This window comes from Capricornis sumatraensis, chromosome 3 (genome assembly GCF_032405125.1).
Source record: "Capricornis sumatraensis isolate serow.1 chromosome 3, serow.2, whole genome shotgun sequence".
Lineage (NCBI taxonomy): Eukaryota > Metazoa > Chordata > Mammalia > Artiodactyla > Bovidae > Capricornis > Capricornis sumatraensis.
The window spans coordinates 103,000,296-103,018,231 of NC_091071.1; the positions used below are offsets into that span (position 1 = coordinate 103,000,296).

A 17,936-nucleotide genomic window follows, 5' to 3' on the forward strand; every position below is an offset into this window, starting at 1 on the left:
TTTCTGACCTCTATCTTAGAGGAAGATGGCTATTAACTTTTTTGGTTTCTCTAGTTCTGCAGAGACGAGAAAGCTGAGCCACGTAAATAAACTTAGGAAGGAGTTGCCCAGTTGGAGCAATAAGGCTCACATGTAATACAACCAGCAAAAATCTATCTCTGGTCTTTAGTCTGACTACATTTCAAAATGGCAGATAAAAGAGAAATATCTGGGAAAACCAAATGGGTAGTATTACAGTTCAAGTAGACTAATAATAACACAATTTATGTCCTTTATTAAATATAATACACTTACTCTTATTATAGTGGTAAAAAGAATATAGGAATTGTTTCTGTTCTAGAAAACAAATTCCAAAATCAACTCCAAAGTCTAGAAAGAAAGAATATACACCTTAACTGGAGAACTCTCAAATAGGTATGCATCACAACAGTCCTTTCAGATAGGTATCCTTTTTTAGTAACAACTATCCACTTATTTTGCTATTGTGACATGCCACAATAGCAATAGCTGCTATTTGGAATGTTAGCCCACATTAAGCTACATCTGTTTTTCTACTATAGAACCCATTTCACCCCATCCTCTTATTTCTTTCTAAAATCCTAACAATAAGAACATGCACTGTTACTTTTAAAATATACATTCCAATATTCTACATGTATATAAATTAGATGTGAGCCCTTTAAACAAGGTTTACCTTTTTGCTTTCTTCCATTTCATGTTCAAACATGGCATTAAAAACTGGGGATCGAGCTGTAACAAGATTAAGCATCATTATTTAAAGCAAAAATTTATGAAAGAAATGTAAAGTATTACTCAAAAGTAGAAAGTACCTGCAAGAACAGATTTATGAGCTTTAAATTCTTGTCCTCTCACAAAAAAACTGCAATCTGTAAATCTTGTGTTTTCCCAGAGATTACCTAAATCTTCTGCTAGTCGGCATTCAGGCACCTTTAACATATTTGTATTAGTATGTCCTGATATATTTACTGAATCTTGGACCACACTCACCTAATAAAAAAAAGGGACAGCAAGAAAAAATACTTTCATAAATTAATATCAGTAGTTAGCTACTAAGTTTCAACCTAAACTTATCATTAAAATCATATAGAAAATTCAGTGTACGCCTTATCAAAAATGCTAACATTTGGGAACTGAATTTAAAGCGACAAATTAAAGAAGAGAAATAACATAGAAAAAAAATTGAAACAAATTAGACAATTTTAAGTGACATTTTACATAAATAAATGGCTTACTGATTCCTGAGAATGCTCAGTTATTAAACTAATCACAAAACTATTTCTCAACAACAAAAAAAAGTCTAATATGATTCCAAATTCAAACAGGAGAAAATACTTTTGTGAGGAGAAATTTAATTTTCTCTTTTATTTCCTCACATTACAAAACTATCAACATTTAAAGTTTATTAAACATATAATAAACACAGCATAACACTTATGACATTTTAGAATATTTTAAAATGTTGTTTAAAACTACAGACTATAATATGCAATTTGGGCGGCATTTTAAGTGTTGTCCCTACATGTTTCAATGCTAATAACACTGACTTAAATATCCAGTAATAGTGATTTAAATTTTAAAGTATAAGAATTCTCACAAAACAATGTAATTATTAATGTTTATGGAAATCTTTCATTTAAAAAAACAGTAAGAACAATATAACCTAGTTCGATTCAAAGACCTTTAATTTACCTATGAAATAATCAATAAATAAAAGTTGGTATGATTAAAACCAACAGTGGAAACAGTGTCAGACTTTATTTTGGGGGGCTCCAAAATCACTGCAGATGGTGACTGCAGCCATGAAATTAAAAGATGCTTACTCCTTGGAAGGAAAGTTATGACCAACCTAGATAGCATAATTCAAAAGCAGAGACATTACTTTGCCAACAAAGGTCCATCTAGTCAAGACTATGGTTTTTCTGGTGGTCATGTGTGGATATGAGAGTTGGACTGTGAAGAAAGCTGAGTGCTGAAGAATTGATGGTTTTGAACTGTGGTGTTGGAGAAGACTCTTGAGAGTCCCTTGGACTGCAAGGAGGTCCAACCAGTCCATCCTAAAGGAGATCAGTCCTGGGTGTTCATCGGAAGGACTGATGCTAAAGCTGAAACTCCAATACTTTGGCCACCTCATGCGAAGAGCTGACTCAGTGGAAAAGACCCTGATACTGGGAGGGATTAAGGGCAGGAGGAAAAGGGGATGCCAGAGGATGAGATGGCTGGATGGCATCACCGACTCGATGGACATGAGTTTGAGTGAACTCCGGGAGTTGGTGATGGACAGGGAGGCCTGGCGTGCTGTGATTCATGGGGTCGCAAAGAGTTGGATACGACTGAGCGACTGAACTGAACTGAACTGATGATTAAAACACTGCTTTTACATGGAGCCCAACATAATATGGATTAAATTATTTCTCACTGAACTGAACTGAAAGATGACTATATTTTGAATGAAATCTTAAAACAGCACTAAGTTTGGCACAAACTTTAAGAACAGGAATACACTATTAATATTACTAGAAATTTCATATTATATTTAATAAACGGAAGAAAATACTACTTCAACTAGGAAAGCAAATGTTTCAGAGTACATGAACCATCTTTCACAAAAAATGCTGTTTTGTTTACCTATGTTTTAAACTAAGTTTTGTGGTTGTTTGTTATGCAGCAATAGATGACTATTAATTTAAAGCCATATTTCATAAGGTTTTCTTTAATTAATCGTAGGTATGTATATGGACAAATAAACTATGTAGAAATTGTACACTAGAAATGGATAAAATGGACCAAATTACTAATATGCTAAGAAAGTATAATAGTCTAATATAAAATGCTTGAGAATATTAAGTCTCATTAGTCCTTACTCACCTAGATGTAATAACATCTATTTCATATGAATGAACAGACACTTCTAAAAAAAAAAACTTTATTTTCTGAGGATATTCTCATTAGCCATTTTGTTTTTCTGATTTTATTAATCTTTTTGAAATCACATGCCATAAAAATCATCTAATCCAATCACTTTATTTTCTTAAAAAATTTGAAAAAGTGAGATCCAGAGAAGATAACTGAAGTGTCCTAAATACACTGCTAGTCAGTATCAGAGGAAGACTAGACCTACATTCCCAGGTTCCCTTTTTAAGCATTCTTTGTACTATACAGTAGGAGAAGGCAATGGCAACCCACTCCAGTACTCCTGCCTGGAAAATCCCATGGAAAGAGGACTCTGGTAGACTGCAGTCCATGGGGTCGCTAAGAGCCGGACAAAACTGAGCGACTTCACTTTCACTTTTCACTTTCATGCATTGGAGAAGGAAATGGCAACCCACTCCAGTGATCTTGCCTGGAGAATCCCAGGGGTGGCAGAGCCTGGTGGGCTGCCGTCTATGTTATGGGGTCGCACAGAGTCGGACACGACTGAAACAATTTAGCAGCAGCAGCAGCAGTATTAATACTTTAATGTAGTTATGGTTCTAAAGGGATTTATTGCAACAATCTTGTAAGAAGTTTTTTCAAATACAAGAGCTAAGACATTATGCATACAAGTAAGTCCTCCAATAAAAATTCTTCTATTAACTTTTAATTATTCAAATTGTTGTCTAAAATTTTACAAATTACAAAACAGGGGAAAAATCTTCAGTAATTCTTACCTGATTGCTGTTATATCATACATTATAACTTAATGATAGTTAAATAAAAAATACTGGTATCACTATTCAGGGTTTAGTCAAGGGTCACAAAGACACTATTTACTTGTTCATATCAGCACTGCTCTTGTAACTTCTAGTGAGCAAACGCTGGAGTGAATTGATCAGTTCAATTACTTGCATAAAGTATGTAGGATGTAGTGGAGTCATAAGAATATGATCATATTTAAACTTAGGAAAGGATTTCTTAAGTTCTATTTATTGTTTAATTATCCTAACTCAAAACAATATATTTAATGTGAAAGTTCCACAAAAATCAGGTGATAGAAAGGAAAGATTTAAAAAAAGATATTTCATAGATATTGATGTTATATTTGATTATATAATCATAATTCAGAAGAAATTATATTATTGGCATACACATCTACATATAATTATCACAGCAGCCACAAATTTTAAGTAAGACAGAATTAATATTTCATACACTCTGAAGAGTATTCAAGGGACTATAGAGCAGAAATTAATGATCTAATTTAAACTGTTATGCAATGAGTTGTGATGATTATTTTTTCTAATACCTATAATCACAAAATTGGTAAAATTTTAGCTTTTTCTAGTACATATTCAAATATAGGTAATGAACATTCTTATGACTGGAACTTAAGAGTAAAAAAAAATTCAGAAGAAAGGCTGAGATTCTTTTCTGAAGTGGTTGTTTTTTTAAAAATAAAATGACAAATGCACAACACTCAAAACTGACAAATGCTGCAAAGTAATACCTCAAACCCGTTTGACAGCTCTTTTTCAAATTTGCTTTTGGCTCAACTCTGAGGATATAATTCAGACTAAAGATGAACATGTGCAGGCTCTAATCAGCTATTGACTGTCCTAGAAATCTGGGTCTCCTCTAGTGTGGAATTAAGGTGACTACTGGTTCCTATTTTTAAAACTTTCTTGATTCTCTAAACAAATTGTAAAGACTAGCTAGGAATTTACAAAGGTGCATAGTACTACAAATTTGATGCTCTAATCAACTACTGAACCATCCCTCACACTGGCTCCAAAATGAGAAACTTCTAAGTAGTCCAATTTCATATCATTTTCCTGAATAGTGGGTCTTAGACTTTCTGGCTTTCAAATATAGGTATCCTTTTTTAGAAACTGGGTGATATTTTATGAAAAATTCATTACCTATATTATCTGTCCGTATATAGTCTTCTATATACCACAGATTAGCATGGGTCTATAGATTGAGACTATTTAAAATCTGTTGGATTGCAAAAGATACATTAAGCTAACCAATTTTTTGTTTTTCCTACTTATTCTGCAATTCCTGTTTTCTGCATCACTTTGGAAAAGAAGAGGCAGAAAGAATTGTTTACACTGACAGAAATTTCTAGCTCTGGCTACTTGATTCATAGGACTTGCAAGATTACTTATGTCTTGCACAAAAGGGTAGCACCAAACTGCCTTACCTGTCTACAGCACCACTTGCAGGGGAGGGGGAGGAGGCAGTTCTTTAGGTAGGGCAGTGCAATGCTTCCTCCTCTTCTGCAAGCAGTGCTGGAGATGCTGTAGAAGGAAGGGCATCAATGAGAGGTATGGAAGAAACGGTGGAGGGCGTGAGGAAAGTCTGTTCAAAGCCCGCCTATGTTAAATACAGTGCCCAAGGTATGAATGTCTGTATCAGTAAAGGTATCTATTATAGTATCTAACACTAAATGTGATCAACTTAAAATGTATGTCACTGGTAGGTTCTATTTTTAGGAGGTGACTAGCATGTAAAATTTAGCATGTGGATAAAAAACACTTCAAAAACATGTATCAAAATAAATCTTAGTTTCAGCCTTCATTCTGAATTTTTTAGTTGTCTAGGTTCCAATAAAATATACTTAGGGAAGCATACTTTAGTAAACAATATTTCAATTCTAAAAACAGAAACATTTTCTTAAAATTCACAAAAAGACTTTTAGCTGCAGTAGGTACATTTTTTTTTCCTTAACTGGATTACATAGTCTTTAATGTCCTTTAAATTCTATGATTATGTGATTAAAATAAATTAATATGTTGAAATTTAGGATAACTACTAAAATTCTGAAAAAACTCTACATTAAGAATGCTTAAATAACACACCATATAATTATTCATAATACTACTTAGAATATTTCTCTATTGGCAACAAATGCTTTAGTCTATATTTTTATCAAATTATTTAATGATAAGCTCTGCTCAAGACACTTGTGCTATGTGCATTATCAGCCAAATAATAGTATTCATAACGAATTCATCTTATAGTTCATTTAACTTGTGTAAGTGAAAATAAGATGAATTCTATTTGCACTATGTGGTCTCAGGGGCCATATTTCAATTATTCTTCTGACACAGCATAATGACATATAATTAGTTTGTAATCCTGCCAAGAAATTTTACACATTTTCTATAAGAAGCGTCAAGCTAATTCAGTAGCAGTTAAGTAAGTTATTGTGCTTTTAAGACACTCATCTGTCTACAATAACCTACTGAAATATATTTAATGTTGAGGTTACCCTATCATTTCAACAATTCATATAGATAAAGCTATGTAGTAACAATTACAGAAGCTAGTTCAAGCCTCAAATTAAGACAAATCATAAGTGTAAATTATTGGAAGGGGCCAATGCTAGCAACTTTCAAAAGACAGCATTACATGCATATAATTATATCATACATTTGTCAACAAAGGTATAGCTTAAAAATTTTGAGATGCCATTATTTATAATGCTAACATCTGTTTGAATAAACGAACAAAAAGCTTCCCAATCTTTACTCAGGCACTTTCACTACCATGCAAGTATGGATTCAAACTGAAAAGCCACTATATTTAATATCATCAATCTGAATATAACAAAAAATGCTGACCATTTAGAATTATTCAGAATGAAGAAGATATTTAAAAATTTTCATATAAAGTCATATACATCCAGAGTCTTTGTATGAGGAAAGTATGTGATAGTATAACTGTATAAACAATTTATAGCTAACGACAGGACTTTTTTCAGGCTGGCTACTATACTGATTTCTAAGAACTTGTCAGCTTTTACTTTTAGAATATTTATATAAAACCTTACCAATTATACCAGTTAGTTGATTTAAAAAGTGCAATCAATATTGTTCTAGTGCATATTTTTGCTTTACTACTAAATATAACCAAACACTGAGTTTCCTGAATAAAAAAATGTACCCACCTCACAAAATAATGTAAGCTTGTCATCTGGTAAAAGACCATTAGCTTCATCAAGCAAAAAATCTCTTCGAATGAATTTTTTAAAACCCCAGTCCTTTCCTTGTACAAATCGATATGCTCTTTGGCTTTCTGGTGGAAAACACAATATAAGTTTAAATAAAACAAGTATTCAAGAAACATTCTGCTAATAAAAACAATTAAATGAATGTGCAAAAATAGGACTTGACAAATACATCTATCATAAAAATTACAGATATGTGTTTTCATAAGTAAAATGGTAAGAGTTACACTAGCTAGAACCAGATCATTTCACAGTACTACCACAAATTCTGGTTAATTATCAATGAGCTCACTTCCAGATTCCTAGATATCTAAGTAGAAGAAAAGCCAGATCAAATTCTCAAGAAGTAAGAGATCTTTCAAACAATCTAAGCCCTTTAATAATAAAGTAGGATCAAAACACATTGGCAAAGGCATAGTATTCATTATCTAATATCAGAACCAGATAAGAAATATTAATTTCTTGCTTCTTCCTTTAAAAAAGGATGCTCTAAATCACCAGGGCATTCTATGAGCTTTCCTGGGATAACCATCCCACTGATATAAGTTTTATGGAACTAGAGAAAAATCCATTAACTGGAGAAAAAAGCTAAAAAAAAAGTCCCTTATCATTTCTTAGGTCTTTAAACATAATCCCATTACCTCTAAAAACAATTTTCATCAAGGTCCACAAGATGGTTTTAGTGTGATCGGTAAAATATTTAATAAATGTCTGAAGTAAATGTTTCTTATGCCTTATATATACTGGTTAATAACTATATATTATGAAATAAACAAGGTCCTTTATAGAAAGTATTCACTATTACTATACAAATTGAAGGTAGAAAACCAGTAATATATCTAATTGAGATACTCCATTTTATGGACTAAATGTATACCATTAAAAGTTTTATGTTGAAACCCTACCCATAGTGTGATGGTAATACGAGGCCAATGACTGGGATTAGATGAGATTGTGAGGGTAGAGATCCTCATGAATGGGACTCGTGAATTGAGACCCCACATGCTCTGTAGTCCTTTCCACCATGTGAAGACACAATGCAAGGTTGGCAGGTCTGTAAGTAGAGTCTTCACTAGAATCTGACCATGCTAGAACGCTGACCTTAGATTCTTGGCCTCTAGATTTGTAAGAAATAAATGTCTGTTGCTTACAGGCCACCCAGTCTTATGCTTCTTTCTTACAGCAGCCTGAACTAAGACATTATTTTATCTTACATGTCAGAATTATAAAAATACATGTGAAACCATGTATTACTTCAGCAAGGAGATATATAATTTAAAATGTGTTTTGGATAGTTTTTTTGTAATGATGTTACTTTGTTAATCCCTTCTAGAAATCACTTAAAATTTAATGCACAATATATTTTCCTACTATATACACTGTACATTTTCTACAATGATCTTTTACTATGAAGTGCCAGGCTACAGTTTCAGCTGGCTATAATTCAGAGGCTTGAACTGAATTTAACAGGTTCTAAGACTAAGAAAAACCATTTCCTTTCAGTCACTGTTTAGTCCACTGCTCAAAAAAATTACAGTGACAAAATATCAGGGCATTGAAATATCTTTCACATTGTTCTTTAGATTTTATTATCTGGCAAAAATGGCAAGGAAGAAAAAGAAATGCTTTCTGAACACCTATTATATATGCCAGGCACTGAACCAGGTACCTTGTCCTAATAGCAGCTATTCTTACAAGTGAAAAATGAATGTCATTTTAGGACATGAAAAATTTAAATTTTAATATGATTTAAAACTGATTTTACATGTCTTATGAAGACTTAGTAAAACAACTGTAACTTTACCCTGGCATTTAAGATTACCAGCCAAAATGAAACATTTTTGATTAAGCAGGTTTTAGGGGAAAAAAATCCTAAATTTTTCTAGGTAAAAGTGCAAAAGTCACAGTACATCTACACAGTTACATAAAGATGCCTTTCAGTCAGTTTGGAAATCACTTACCCATTGCTTTTGTTTCTTCCCTTTTAGCATTCAGAAGGGAAAATTTGAATTTTGCTCGAACTTCACTTTTTGGACAGCTGACTAAAAGCAAATATAAGGACAAGTAGTCTTTACTTTCATCATCTAATCCCTTTGGATTTACTCTCAGGCACCTAAAATAAAACAACAGGCTCACATGGAGGAAGATAATAGTTTAAACATTCAAGAGAGACACAATACTGAAATCATCTGTTAAATAATCTAAATAATACAACAGATCTCCTGTCAATATTCTCATAGTTCTTTATAATTCTCTATACTACTAGGAACTTATTATAAATCAAATGTAAAATCTGACAAATATCCATTTAGAAACTGTAACGATGAAACTATAAAGTGCTAATGATTACATCAAAAACAAATATCCGAAAAAACCAAAAATCTTACCATTTCATTTTGTCACTGGGGCTAGATGAGAATGTTGAACTTTTTAACACTTCACCCATTTCTTCTCGACAAAAACTGAAGTTATTAATGGTCCACATGTAGGAAAATTTTACTACTTTAACCTGGAACATTCAGAAAAGGACTTTTATGATTATGACCTTTACATTCTTGACTTGTCACATGTTGAACATCCTATGACTCATCTCCTAACACTTCTAATAACAATGCTGAAGTGCTTCATAATATTCTCAAAATAGTATACAATATCTAACATAAAGTAAGGCATTTTTTAATAACATGTACCTGTGTATAACACCAGCTTTCTGCTATAGGACCGATAGACATATCTCCAGAGAGAGGTGGGGTGGGTTCCCGAGACATTGCCACTTTATTGCAGTCTTCTAAGATGTATGCAATATCCCACACAGATGAGTACTTTACTACGAAGAAAAGAAGTTTCATTTAATAATCACTAAGTTTAACTAAATCAAGAGGGAAGAAGCATTTAAACAGTCATAAAACAATTACTTTCTCAAATTACATTATGAGGAAATGTGATTTCATTTAAATTAATGAAAAATAATTTTTAAGAAATAAATCATAAGCCTTTATGCCATGTAATATTTGAATCTAAATGAAATTAATACTTATAGAAGCTATTTTACAAAGGCATACTTAAATTATCACAAATCAAAAATAAAATACTGTAACAGCAAGATCATAAACATAAAAATCACATGGAAACTTACTGACAACACTGAATATTTGATTCACTTTCCTTCACCTTTCTATTGACATATATGTGAAAATCAAAAGGGTTAGAAAGTTAGAACAGCCCTGGAAACTACAAATATCACTTACTCATCTGTCAGAGCCCAAAGCTTTGATCAACTATAAACAAAGAATGTGACCTAACCAGGCAATGCTGAAGAATTGTATTTCACAGAACTCTACCTCTATCTCAGACACACAGGTTCTCTGATAAGACTCTGTCCACATCAGTGTTTCCTACCAGATAACATCTACTGTATCATAAAATTTCTTCCCAATTAGCTGTTCTTGAACTATATCCGTTTGGACACACAATTAATCATCATAACCTGGCCAGGACATTAGTAACTAGATGATGCTTTCCAATTTGGAAAAGTCTATAAAAGAAACAAGCAAAATCCAAAAGATATACATAATTATTGTACTTTCAGGGGTATGGATGGTTTCAAGATTACATTCTAGTACAAAGATTCAAGTCTGGAGAACTCTTTTTCATTTAAGAATAATTATGTGCAAAGAAAACCACATGAGTCCTATAAGAAGAAACTACTAAAGGGAAAAAGGGAAGGATTTCACTCAAAATGCAGAATATTTGCTCTGAGTATCATGTTCCATTAAAGGAACAAGAATCAAGATGCCCCCATTCTTCTTATCATTGTTGAATACATATAGAAAAGACGATTAACTATTACAGAGTTCTAAGGAGAAAGGGGCTGTAGCAAAAAGATTCTACACTATGTCAGGTTTTTATTCCTTTATGATTAAATTATTTCCCCTTTCAATAATGGCATCTATACTAAATACTGACCCAAATGTTATTTATAGAGGTTCCTCACATACGGAAGAGTTCCTATCGTTCACATACTTGCAGCACAATGCAATAAACTAGGGAACCAGCAAAGTAGCCAGACAAGAAAGTCAGGATGATAACACTGGGAATGTTCTATGAGGAGCACTTGTAAGTCACGACGACCATTAAAGGAGAGGTGAAGAAGAGTGAAGGTGAAGATGCTCCTTAATGAAGCAAGGAGAGAGAAGATAAATGGTTGGAGGTAGTCAAGACTGCCTCAAAGAAAAGTGAATACATAATTTAAGAGTACTGTACACTGTCACTTTAACAATTATTCACTTCTACATAAAAATTAGGTACTTCTCTTAATGAAGTACCTCCAGTTGTTGTCTTCAATTACTTTTATAAACTATAATTGGTTATTTACGTTTGAAAACAGAACAGCAGACTGACAGTCACAACAGGGAGCTGAGATCACTAATAAGAGTAGTTGTTTTAAAGATGTTGGTTCCTCTTCCACATTTAAACAGTTTTATTGTGGTATAATTTACATATCACAAAATTCACTTATTTTAAATGTGTGGATCAATGATTTTTAGTGAGTTTAGTTATATAGCTGTGCATTCATATAGTTTTAGAGTACTTCCAATATCCCCAAAAGTCGTTCCCACTCTCAAATTTAAGGAGCCACTAATGTGTTCCCCATAGTTATATGTTATCTAGAAATTCCATGTAAATAGAACTGCACAACATGTAGCTTTATGTCTGGCTTCTGCTTTTTTCCCTGAATATGTATCATGGTTTCCAGTTTCTCTGCACATCTCATAATACCTAGCTGAAAGCTGGACTGTAGCAACTCTGCGTTATGATTTATTTTGCTATGCCTGGCTGTTTTCTTCTTAGTAACTTGCTAGGACTTCACTGCAGTATCTATCTCTATCATATTGTGTAGTTGTTGCTGATACCTGTTTGGCTTTTCATTCTTTTTTTTTTTGGCCTGGTTTGCAAAGCTTGCAGGCTGTCCCCTTTCTTTCAAACCAAGTTTGCTAGTTTTAGTTGACAAAGGCATGGTCTTCCCACCCTCTCCTGGCCCCAGATCAAGTCCACCTCATCCGGCAGCAAAGCTCTGACTTTCCTGGCTAGCCCCATTCTAGTAAAACTACCACTGTCGTCTACTGGGCTAAAGGTAGAAACAGGAGCAGAAATATGAGTTGGATATTTCTCAGAAAATTCACAGTTAATAAATGTACCAAAAGGGCAATGATTATTGACTTACCCATGTGAAAAGAGCCCGATCCTAGTCAATACTTTTGCCAGTGATTCTGAAGCAAGCTAATAAGCCACCATGACCAATCTTGAAATCAACAAACCAACAAAAGTATTTGCAATGCATAGAGCACAAAAAGGGGATAATTTCCCTAATATTTAATGATTTCCTAAAAATTAGAAAGAAAAAAGTAAAGAATACAAATTAATTCACAGAAAAAGAACTTCATTCATAATTATAGTAGTATAAATTAAAACTAAATTAAGAAGCCATGTTTTAACCTAGCATTATCGTAATAATCCAAAAAAAAGGTAAGAGTTTAAAGATAGGCACTCTCATACATTTCTTGTGGGAATATATGTAACATTTTAATAACTTCCCTTCTCATTTTTTTATGTAAAATTTCTGGCAAAAAGGAAAGGAAATGATGCTAATAATAAGCTACTAATTTTAAAAGTATAAAAATGCCTATGTGTTATTTGATGTCCATGATAACCAATTAGATGGTTGTCAACTAAGAATTATTTCAAAAAAATTCAGGAAAAGATGAAGAAGCAATTTGCAGGAGAACAGCTAAAAGCAGAGTGTGGGGGGGAGGGAGAGTTGAATTTATAATTTGTAATTCATTTGTAATCAGCAGAGTATAAAAAAAAACCCATACCATTTTTCACTACAGAATAGTCCAAGATTCTTTTAAGCTATCAATTCGGACAGCCAGGAAAACTACAGGGAAGCATATAAACATTACTGGCAAGTCTTTTCTAGGACAATTTTATAGCTAGTATCAAGGGGAAATTTTTTTTTGGTCAGATTCATCCTAGAAATTTATCTTGCGACAAATATTAACAACTATGGGAAAAGATAAGAATATGCCTTAAAGGACCTCACGTTTAACTAGCATACATAGGCATACCTCAAGATATTAAGGATTCAGTTCCACACCACCACAATAAAGCACTTATCACAAAGCAAGTCTCATGAAATTAGTCTCTTCTATAACTATGGAGACTAAATTAGCCACTATTAGAGAATAAAGTACTTTAGTTTATTTATTTTTAAAAACTCTCAAGAGAGTCATTTGCAACAACTGTGTAGTATTCCTAAGTGTGTTAGCTATCAAGCTTCCAGACTAATGGAATTAGTTGTTGAACTTGGAAGTACTACAAAGATGAATAACATGTAGTCCTTGTTTTGGAGAAGACTATAATACAGTAGGAAAGACAGGTACATGTGTGATTATTTTCAATATGGTAACATGATAGAGGAAGGTACAGAGTTGATAATGGAGCACCTTCAGGACAGGAGGATGTGGTCCCTGAGCTGGGTTCTAAAGGAAGCAAACAAATTACAGAAGACCACAACTATAGCAGAGATTTTAACAGCAAGAGTTCTATGAATCACTGCTTTGTCATGAATTCTGTAATCTTACAGATACTGGTTCCTTCTTTTACCTATTAAAAGATGATAGTACCTCATTTCCCAATGGTTGGTGAGTGGATAACATGAAAGTTTATATATACATATATAAATATATAAAGTACTTACACTTAGCATAACGTGATTACTAGAACAGACACATAGCAAGGAAAACTTCACAGGTGACAGCTGAAGATAATTTAGGCAGTGGTGGTTAAGACTAGTAATAACCAAGATAATCCATGCATACAGAAAGTACTTAGAAGCTATCACGGGGTCTTCTACTTCTGGGTATAATGAAATAGCTGGCAAGAGAACTAAGTTATGCTATGTAGCAGAAAAACCTGGATAAAAATAAAGTAACTACCTATTCAGAGGCATTTAAGAGCTACTCAAGCAATCAGTATAGAGGGTCTCAAGATTCCAGAGAAGAGGGAATAATCTGAAGCCAAGCTGACAAGTCTACAGATACTTTTTTCCCAAGAATATTTGCTGAGTCTAGCCACAATGTATAGTAAGAATCCAGGCTTTGCCTCAGATTCAGAACCATAGACATGGAGGAACTACATATGGAGGGCTGAGTATAAAGTTACATGAGAATTTTCAATTGCTTAGGAGGTTGGTGTCCCTAATCTCCATTTTGTTCAGGAGTCAACTGTACTTGCTGTTTGGAGAAGACTTCAATATAGGCATCCCTCATAGATATTGAGGGTTCTAGACCACTGCAATAAAGTCAATAACACAAGTGAGTGACAGGAACTTTTTTCTTTCCCAGTGCATCTAAGTTATGTTTATACTATACTGTAGCTTATTAAGTGTGCAGTAGTATTCTGTTCATACATTAATTAAAAATATTTTCTTGCTAGAAATGCTGTCGTCTGTCAAAACCAGGTTGCCATGAACCTTCAATTTGTAAAAACAACAAAAACAAAAAACGCCACATTATCTGTGAAACACAATAAAGCAAAATGCAATAAGAGTTATGCATGTATAAGTGTATAAAAAGATCTAGGTTAAAAAGACAGACAAAATATATAACTTACATCAGGTACAGCTATACTAGGATCGGATAAAAGAGATTTTAAAGCAAGAGCAATAGGAGACATAAAGAGGGAAATAAAATGTGAAAAAAGGTCGATCATAAAACCTGTATGCAGTATGACTGATTCAAAAATAATCACAGTGGGAGACTTTAATTCGCTTCTGAAAGAACAATCTTAATGACATATATACATATGCAAACATACATATATGTATTCAGGTACTTAGGGGCTACTTTGGAAAACTGCAATATCTATTAAAGCTAAATAACTAAATACCTTGAAACCCATCAGTTCCACTCCTAGGTACACCACCAAAAGCATACACTCACATGTTCTTCAAAATATGTGTACAAGACAGTTTATAGATTGGCCCTAGATATAAATACAGACAAAGCAATAATCCACATGTGACTACCAAAAGCTGAAAACTACCCAAATGTTCATAAGTAATAGAATGGATAAACTGTGATACATTCATATAGTGAAATATACAGCAATGAGAATGATCTATTACAACATGCAGCCTGAATGAATCTCATGAATCTTCTAAAGTTAAGCTAAAAAAGTCAAACATGCTGTATAAATCCATTCTAAGCTTTCAACAGGCAAAACTAACTTTAAGATTTAAGAAGTCAGAAGAGTAGAGGTATAAATGATAAGAATTTGAGGAATTATGGATGATATCAAGGTTTGTAGTTTAGAAAACAGGTAAGTCAATGATAAAGGGGATCATTTAAGTCACAATAAGAAGCTGGGTTTTGGGACAAAAGAGTTTGGGAGTGGGGAGGGAAGTGGAATTATGAACATAGTCAAGAAGACCAGAAGAATATACATTTTTATTATACCTTTACAGAAGTAAACACACAGAAAAATGATACAATTAGTTGAGTGTTTAATTATTAGCTCCCAGAAAGTGAAGAGGAACTAAAAAGCCTCTTGATGAAAGTGAAAGAGGAGAGTGAAAAAGTTGGCTTAAAGCTCAACATTCAGAAAACAAAGATCATGGCATCTGGTGCCATCACTTCATGGGAAATAGATGGGGAAACAGTGGAAATAGTGTCAGACTTTATTTTTCTGGGCTCCAAAATCACTGCAGATGGTGACTGCAGCCATGAAATTAAAAGACACTTACTCCTGGGAAGAAAAGTTATGACCAACCTAGATAGTATATTCAAAAGCAGAGACATTACTTTGCCGACTAAGGTCCATCTAGTCAAGGCTATGGTTTTTCCTGTGGTCATGTATGGATGTGAGCTGGACTGTGAAGAAGGCTGAGCACCGAAGAATTGATGCTTCTAAACTGTGATGTTGGAGAAGACTCTTGAGAGTCCCTTGGACTGCAAGAAGATCCAACCAGTCCATTCTGAAGGAGATCAACCCTGGGATTTCTTTGGAAGGAATGATGCTAAAGCTGAAACTCCAGTACTTTGGCCACCTCATGCGAAGAGTTGACTCACTGAAAAAGACTTTGATGCTGGGAGGGACTGGGGGCAGGAGGGGAAGGGGACGACAGAGGATGAGATGACTAGATGGATCACTGACTCGATGGACGTGAATCTGAGTAAACTCCGGGAGTTGGTGATGGACAAGGAGGCCTGGCGTGCTGCGATTCATGGGGTTGCCAAGAGTCGGACACGACTGAGCGACTGGACTGAACTGATGTGCCTAATTATGTAAAGATCCTACTATTATTCCAGTAGGTGCTTACTAAGAGGGAATAGCTCATGGATCAGAGGAAGTTTTCTATGCAAATCCATTTTCAGTATTATACAGAGAAATCATTGGGAAAATTTATTTCATAATAATCCACTTCATAGCCAACTTTGTAGAAAGGGCTATCTAAAATGTGTAACTTTTTCCTGAATAGAAGCAATCTAATAATATCAAGAATAAATATTTTGCAAAGGCTTTCTCTTGATATATATGCCAGGCTTAAGTATTTGTCTAATTTGACTCCCAAAATAACTCTATGAAGAGGGTAATCACTGCTTCTGCCAATGTTATGGGTGAGTAAAATAGAGTACAAAAAGGTTTACGTAATTTGCCCAGGATTATAATGCTAAAATTTGGCAATGCTTGCCTGGCTGCCTGGATTCAGGCCTAAGCTTATATTAAATTCTTAAAGACAATCTTTCCAGCATGTTACTAACAGAAAACACACACACACACACATATACACACACACAAAACCAAAGAAATGAAAAGACAAAGCAAAGGTGATTCACACTTTCCGCCAAACTCATATGATAGATAAATGGCTTTCTTATCAACTTTCTAATTTCTAGACATCTGGATCACATACTATAGCCAAAATGGAACCCTGAAAACAGTTCAAGGCAGTGAAGTGAGCACACTTACCTGTCTCTTTTATTTCCCAATATTCCAATGAGATGAAAACACATTTTTACAAAACAATGAAGTCATGACAGGACTGGAAAATAAGGATGATATTGGTATATCAGAAATTTTGAGAAGTTCAAGGTAGATTAACAGGGATAAATTAGCAGAAAAGTCAATTAGATAGGAAAAGATTAGCAGGGAAACTAAAGGAGAAAAATCACAACAGACATTTGGGAAACAGTCCAAAAATGTAAAACAAAATAACCATGGTAGAAATGGAGACAATTTAGGAGACAGAATGGTACACTTAAATAAAACAAGAATAAGTCTTTGAAAAAATGGTCAGAAAACAATAATTCTTGTTAATTAAAAATGTAAATGATAAAATAAATTCAACGGGCAAGATAAACAATAAAATGTTACAATTGACTGAAACTACTCTTGAATAGACAAACTAAAAACGCAAAGAATATAGGAAATAAGAGAAGTTAGGAAGCTGGAGATCAGATAGAAGAGATCCAATATTCCAACAGGAGACCCAACAGGTGCTCCTCAGGGGGATAAAAACAGAAACAGGGCTTCCCTGGTGGTCCAGTGGTTAAGAATCCATCTGTCAAAGCAAGGGAATTAGGTTTGATCCCTGGTCTGAGAGGATTCCACATGATTCATGGCAAAGCCTGTGTGCCATAACTACTAAGCCTATGCTCTAGGAACTGCAAACTACAACCACTGAGCGCATGTGCCTAGAGCCTGTGCTCTGGGACAAGAGAAGCCACTGCAATGAAGTGTAGCCCTCACTTGCAAGCCCTAAAATGATCTTGTGAAATCCCTTTATGTGGATGCTTCTTTTGAAGACCAGTGCTAACCAAACGAAAAAAGAATCTAAAGAAAAAAATCACGGGGCCGAAAAGACAATAGAATTGAATAGGTCTTGGAAGAGAAAGAAACTGAAAAAAACAAAAACAAACTAGGA

General features: G+C 33.9%; 1 protein-coding gene across 1 annotated transcript in view; it reads right to left on the bottom strand.

Annotated features, from left to right (window-relative positions):
• Positions 1 to 17,936, bottom strand: part of SPOPL (speckle type BTB/POZ protein like) — a 47,139-nt gene that overhangs the window by 7,230 nt on the left and 21,973 nt on the right. Inside the window, exons 2-8 of the mRNA XM_068969191.1 lie at positions 12,174 to 12,333; positions 9,640 to 9,776; positions 9,337 to 9,458; positions 8,911 to 9,062; positions 6,890 to 7,017; positions 831 to 1,008; positions 695 to 750 (exon numbers count right to left, since the gene is read on the bottom strand). Coding sequence (XP_068825292.1) covers positions 695 to 750; positions 831 to 1,008; positions 6,890 to 7,017; positions 8,911 to 9,062; positions 9,337 to 9,458; positions 9,640 to 9,776; positions 12,174 to 12,177 — 777 coding nt within the window. The 5' untranslated portion in view covers positions 12,178 to 12,333. The remainder of the gene's footprint in view (positions 1 to 694; positions 751 to 830; positions 1,009 to 6,889; positions 7,018 to 8,910; positions 9,063 to 9,336; positions 9,459 to 9,639; positions 9,777 to 12,173; positions 12,334 to 17,936) is intronic.